General features: G+C 41.5%; 1 protein-coding gene across 3 annotated transcripts; it reads right to left on the bottom strand.

Annotated features, from left to right (window-relative positions):
- Positions 1–334: 334 nt before the first annotated feature.
- Positions 335–6,131, bottom strand: LOC133418413 (sterile alpha motif domain-containing protein 12-like). Of its 3 annotated transcripts, none has more exons than XM_061707088.1 (5): positions 6,041–6,131; positions 5,434–5,553; positions 2,621–2,767; positions 2,350–2,490; positions 335–2,080 (listed from the first exon to the last, which is right to left on the bottom strand). In XM_061707088.1, exons 3-5 carry the CDS (start codon positions 2,739–2,741, stop codon positions 2,064–2,066), a joined length of 279 nt encoding a protein of 92 aa, XP_061563072.1. In that variant the 5' UTR covers positions 2,742–2,767; positions 5,434–5,553; positions 6,041–6,131; the 3' UTR covers positions 335–2,063. The 3 variants fall into 3 exon arrangements, with proteins under 3 accessions (XP_061563072.1, XP_061563071.1, XP_061563073.1); XM_061707087.1 differs by having other exon boundaries at positions 5,439–5,553; XM_061707089.1 differs by having other exon boundaries at positions 5,449–5,553.
- Positions 6,132–6,629: the final 498 nt, after the last annotated feature.

Here is a 6,629-nt window from a genome sequence, read left to right as displayed (position 1 = left end):
GTGTTGCAATATAGGGGCATTTGAGGAGTGATTCACGACTTAAGGCTGATTTATGGTTCTGCATTACACCAACGCAGAGCCTACGCCGTAGGGTACGCGGTGACGCACACCGTACGGCGTAGGCTACGCCGTCGATTTAACGCGGAACCATAATACAGGCTTTAAAAAGAGGTGAGAGGAGGGAAAAGTGGGGGGGCCAATGGCCCCCTGGCCCCCCCACTTCTGGTGCCACTGATGTATCCGTGTAAATGTCAGAAGCTATGACACTTTTTTTACTGTAAATTTAACTCCACATGAGAAAAATACAGAAAGAATAGAGTAGGCATTGAATGTCTTTCTCCAGGCGATACATTTATTCAAGTGTGTCAGCAACAGAGAATAAAGAAAACAACGGCTTTTATCTCCAGGACTGAGGGGATGATACGACGGCTGCGTTGGATTATCATAAGGTTGACAAACCACCAACGACGTTTGGCTGCTGCACTTTTATCTTGTTTATCGCAGCCAGCATTTGCCATCTTCACCTCCCGCTCCGTACGACTCTGGATTTAGTCTGCACGAGCTGAAATGAGTACGTTTGTATTATCATGACCTTTAGTCTTAGCTGCAGATCCTGCACTGTGATTGGAGGTGTTTCCAGACACACACGCTCACAAAATAAAAGAAGACTTACAGTGACAACTCTGGATATTTATGAGTCAGGAGGCGGCAGCTTCATGACAGACAAAAGACTGATTACGGTCCACTACACTTTGCCAAGAAGACATGATTTATTGTTTAAGCGGCAGTCTGGATTACGTTCCGTTTTTTAACTGACTGCGGTAAAGCAAATAGAAACATTCAAACACATTACCTTTCATATCATATAAATGTGATGCACATTCAAAGGAGGCCAACGTGAAAACACGAATACATCTTTGCATATTTAAAAAAAATAGAAACCCGAAAGTTTGAAGACCACTTGAATGAAAGGTGTTTACAGACATCAGTCACAGACTTCAACTTCACATGATGCTCAACAACCAAGACTCGTTACAATCGCAGCGGTGAGAGGAGAAAAGGACTTCCTGTACTTCTTCTCTGAATTTCCTTTTTCACGGCAGGCTTCTGAACTAAAAACAGGACGATACGCATCAACAGCTGCGTTTTAAAATCAACTTCAGGGAGTGTGTGAAAGAGAGAAAAAGAATCATTCAAATACTGACGTCAGCTCTTGCTGACAGACGGGTTAGGAGCTTAAGAAATATGAACCTCGGCTTCATTAACGAGACATGGCGATAAGTCGGCAACAACAGGGCAGAACTGAGGCCGAAAGAACAAACAAAAATTGGAGAAAACAGATTTTTGTGCACAAAAACATTCATAAACACTAAAACGAAGCTTAGCGCTGAGATAAAACAGAAGCTGAGGGGGGGGGGCGTTGAAAATTTAAGGTTCTGTCCTTCAAGCCTTGCTTGCGTCTAGATAAAAATCTAATGGCAATTCGTCCAACAATTTACTTCCATCTGGAGCGGAGAGCTGCTCTGACCGACCGTTGCTCGCGCTCCATCAGCCGAGCGGCTTCTGTGACTAAAATAGCGATCATGGATACGGGATCATTATTTGCCGTTCTCAGAAACAACCGTAAGAGAGACTTAGAGACGAGCTTGCCATCGGTCCAAATGCTGGAGCCGTCTCCCTTATTCAATCTGTCAAAACGCTGTTTGGATAAATGATACTGTTATTGTTGGATGCAGCACAGACGGAGGGGGAAAAAAAAAGAATAATGGACAACAGGGATCAGAACAAAAAAAAAAGAGACAACCAGACAAAAAGTAATCTCACCAATCTGTACAGGTCAGATTTCACACAGGAAATGGGTTTCTTTCTCTCTGCACTCCACATCGATCCCTCTTCCTATTCACCTTCTTTTGTTATTTCCATCACTCCCACCTTTCACTCTCCTTCACACGGACGAATGGATGGATAGGAAATTAAAAAAAGAAAAAAAAAAGAGTCAGCTTGCTTTTCTTTGCTCTGATGTTTGTTTGTTTTTTGTTTTTCTCTTTTCTCTCCATCATCCTTTATGAAGAAAAACAGTCTGGGGAGAAGATGAGAGAGCAAATAAAATGCAAGTTAGCTGAAAGTGTGATTAACAGGAACATACGTGTTTTTTCTCAAGCTGGATGGAAAACAATCCTTTGTTTTCATTGTGGCCTGAATTAATTAGTTTCTTATTAATTCCGACTACGCTAACGTTGAATTATTTACAGGTCTAGTACCAGTTTTTTTTTTTTTTTTTCCTTTCATCACATTAATAAAGAAAAATAAATGTGAAAAAACTGCTTGTGAAGCTCTCGGTCTCCTCACCGGAGCAGATGTCGCTGAGTTCAGTGATTTCCTCCTGAACTCTGAGGAGCAGGACGTCCTGCAGTATCTCCTGCTGCTGCTGCTCATCCTCCACCCCGAGCAGCTCCAGGTGACGCTCCCTCAGTCTCAGCAAGGCGCGGCCTGCGGAGTCATTCACGGCTCGGACGTGTCAGTTCAGGAGGGAAAAAAAAACCCAAACTGAAATCACGGTATGTAACTTTAACAGCAGTACAAACCTGTCTGCGTAAAGCGTGTGGATATTGACATTCACCTGATATCTCATGCTTGATGATGGCCTTGTGGAGCGTGCTCATGTGTGTCGGGTGCTTGTCCTGAGCCCATTCCAGCACCTCGCTCACGGACCACGACGACGCTCGCTCCGACAGGCCCATGGCCCCGCGACCTCTGCAGCTGCACCCTGACAAATGATCAACCAAGACTCGGACAGAGCGCAGACCCAAGCATTTCTTCCTGGGATTTTTTTTTGTCTTTTTCCAATATCGTGTAAACCCAGATACATTTCAGCCTCCATTCAAGGTCAGGAAGATCCAATTTACTGTTACCTCCTTAAACCTGGTCCAATGTTTTTCCTCGTTGCTTTGGGACCCGTTAAGAAGTTAAGATATCACAACAAAACGTGTGACGTCCACATGTGTGTAAGCAGGTCTTAGGAAGTTACAAACGCAACACTTTTATGATCAATTTAAAATAAGACGTCCTGCAACATTCGTCTTTATGAAAGAATACTTTTTGACTGTTAAAGTAATAAAGAAATAAAGCATATTTGATCAAAAGAAAAAGGAAATCAATTTTGGCCTTGCACGCACGCACGCACGCACACACACACACACACGCACGCACGCACGCACACCTCTTAAATAAGGGCAAAATCTGCATTTGATGTAATTACAGCCTACATCCTGTATTTGGAGGTTTGGGCATCATGTCTGGTCTCGTAAACGTGCCTTATAATCGAGTGATTGATTTCCCATTCAGCTTCAATCTCCTGCACCTGCTGTTCGTGAATTCACTCTCCTAACTCTAAAGGGCTCAGAACAGCAGGATCGGTGAAAGGGCAGAATAGCAATTACAATAAAAAGAAGGGAAAAATAAATAAAAAACAAATTAGTGGACTCCCATTTCTCTCCAGCTCACCTTCTCTCAGCCGTGAATTCACAGCGCACTTGAAATCACTCAAAATATTTCCTGCCCCATTTTTCTGAAATAACAACGTTGTTTTTTTTTAGTAATAAATGCTACCGTTTCCTCTTCTGATTGAACAGAAGCAAAAACGCTTATTTTTCATTTGTCTAGTGTAATCCAGTGTTTACTTTGTTTTGGGCGTTACGACACGAAAACATCTCTGTCTTTACTGAAGAGCAAAGGTTCGATTTTAGCAACAATATCATGATTTGAGATACTAATTATTTGACACGTATTAATCTGGAAGAGCTCATTTTAGTTCATGGACTGAGATGGCTGCTTTGTTTTTCTTCCCGTTTCAGCTCATCTCATTAATTCAGGAAAACAAAATATATTTAAAACAAAATATTATGTCTGAAATTCAGATAAGTAGAATAGTGAACGAGGGACGTTTCCCTAACATCTTAAATAGTTGGACAACAACAGATTAAAAGGTTCAAACATCTGCAGGAGCAACTTTCCAACAGATTTACTGCTATTGGCTACAACTGTAGAAGTGCTAAATATTACAATGTTTAGACAGTAAAGCTTTTACCACGCTGTCATTTCTCCATCAGTACTCACAATACTTCAAAGCTGCACTGGTATTGAGGAATATTTTCTATAAAAACATCCCAAGGTGCGCCACAGGCAGTGGTTGCTGCTCAAGATTTCATACAAATTTCATCACGCGTGCCCCCCTCGGAGCTGCATCCTTCCCCTCGCCCCCCCCTGGAATCATTTAACCTGATAATCCTGGAAGTATCTCATTTAATACCAGATTTTCTGAGACCTCTGAACCACACCCATAATCATAATCTAATTTTATTAGAAGCGTTATACGTATAAATGGATAAAAATAAGAACACTTGAGGTAATAGCCATTAAAAATCTTTAAAAAATCTGAGGAAATGTTTTTTTTTTGTGTACCAAAAGGTTGTGTCCTATGGTCACTGAAAACGACAGGAGTTCATTGTGTCAATTTCATAAAAAGCCCAGAGACTATGAGCACACCAGACACGATCTAACGGCAGCGCTTTATCTGTCTTTACTGTGAACATCTGGGCTCGCTACATGAAAACTTTCATAGTTATTGGAGACCTTCAAATGTGATTAAATCAATTTTTTTTCCCCCCCTTCTATTTGACAGTTTGGATTAAACACATTTCTTACAAGTGTTACCAGCAGAGATTTGTCTGAACAGGCCCATTTTCCAGTGATTCATCCGACAACCTTCTAATCAAAATGACGCATATAACCGAGATGCCGGATTCCTGTTCAGAAACCTGAAAGCAGCCAACTCTGACATTGTGAGGTCAAAATAGTGTTTTGTTTCTTCTTTTATTTTCAAAGTTCCCTCAGGTTAATTTGGCTTTTCTTCCAGTTATATCCTCATGGGCTGCAGCGCTATAGGGCAAAAACTGTTAAAACTGTTGATATGTGACCTTTTCAGGAGGCCGGTCTAGTTATTAGGTTGTAAATATAGGAATGCAATTTCCTGAGTTAATTAAGGAGGATGTGTGATTGGCCGGGGCAGTAACGAGGTCCCACAGGAGTAATTGACATACAGAAAGTGAGTAGGGCGAAGAAACAGATTTGGTGAGCTGAGGATTAAAAAAATAAAAAATCTAATTTTTGGTCTATAATGTTGGTTTTATTCCTGGGTATAGTGTTTTTTTTTTTTTTTAAGCCATACTTCCACATTGGGTCAGATTCTGTTGAGGCTGATTCTGGCTTATTGCAGTTTGTCTCATCTTTTTCTGAAATGTTTCATTTAGGTTCATGCAGTCCACTTACAACTACAGCAGGACTTTCTGAGGTCCTTACTACACATTGTATTCTTCATTAAACTTATGCAAACACCTGTGTTGGAATTAAATTCAAAAGCCAAACTAAATTCACCCTACTGAAATACACCTCCTTGCCCGTCTCTGAGCGTGTCTCCTGCAGGTGCTGCTGCCCCCTGCTGGTCAGAACATGTCAAGATTAATTTCCTCACAAATCAATGGCCAGAACTCGGACCTGCAGAGAAAAAGGGATAATACAAAATAAGACAGAAGACAGTAGCAATATCTGTCCAGTACTGAGGCTCAGATTACGTTTTTCTTTCTCAGAAATAGACTTTAGATCTAAATGGGAATGTTCTCAAGCCACACAGGAACAATGCAGACCAGATTAAAGTCCAGGGTTCGGAACAAGACTCAAGTTTTGTGTCACTGGCTGATTTATGGCCCGCGTTACACCAACGCAGAGCCTACGGCGTAGAGTACGCGGTGACGCACACCGTACGGTGCGCGTCAACGCGTACCCTACGGCGTACCCTACGGCGTATTCTACGGCGTCGCTTTAACGCGGAACCATAATTTAGGCTTTACTAGTAAACAGCCCGCCAAGTACCCTAAAGTTTACATTAACTCGTCGATAGACAATAGACTGTTTTTCAAACTTGTTAAACGCCAGAAACAAAATTCAACAACACATTGTAATTTCACAGATCAGACTAATTTACCTCTGACCCTGTTTCGTCTGTTGTCGGTATGAGGACTTCTGTCTTCGGTCTTTACCTGACCAGACCACCGCACCTTGAACGTCTCCAGACAGGACTCAGGTATGTTCCAGGCTCCGCCCATCACGCAGGTAGACACGCCCACCCACTTCTCCACACCCCTGTGGTGCCTTCAAGACCTTCCGGAAATATTTCTATTAAATCAACTACAAACGCATGGAGTGCTGCTGGGTGTATAAAAAGTATACTTCAGGTGCTCTTCGGCATGGGGATCCAAAAGATTCAAAAACAATTTAGAAAAACCGAGGCACTGAAGAAGTTAGAAAAATATAAAAGGCCTTTATTAAATCATGGCTTAGAAAAAGTTAAAATGCCTAGAAAAAGTTAAAATGCCAACATGTTTCGGCCATGTAGGCCTTCCTCAAGGCAGATAACAAAGACGAGGTCTTTGGCATTTTAACTTTTTCTAGGCATTTTAACTTTTTCTAAGCCATGATTTAATAAAGGCCTTTTATATTTTTCTAACTTCTTCAGTGCCTCGGTTTTTCTAAATTGTTTTTTTATTTCTATTAAATACTTACTCAAATAAATA

The sequence above is a fragment of the Cololabis saira genome, chromosome 18 (assembly GCF_033807715.1).
Source record: "Cololabis saira isolate AMF1-May2022 chromosome 18, fColSai1.1, whole genome shotgun sequence".
Taxonomy (NCBI): Eukaryota; Metazoa; Chordata; class Actinopteri; order Beloniformes; family Belonidae; genus Cololabis; species Cololabis saira.
Note: the sequence above shows the minus strand (reverse complement) of the source record. Positions and strands in the feature narration are given on the sequence as shown.

Excerpts from the sequence above, each read along its gene's own strand:
- LOC133418413 (XM_061707088.1), bottom strand. The coding sequence starts at position 2,741 with ATGGGCCTGTCGGAGCGAGCGTCGTCGTGGTCCGTGAGCGAGGTGCTG. Across the intron at positions 2,491-2,620 it reads CATCAAGCATGAGATATCAG|GCCGCGCCTTGCTGAGACTG; the intron begins GTGAATGTCAAT and ends ATGACTCCGCAG.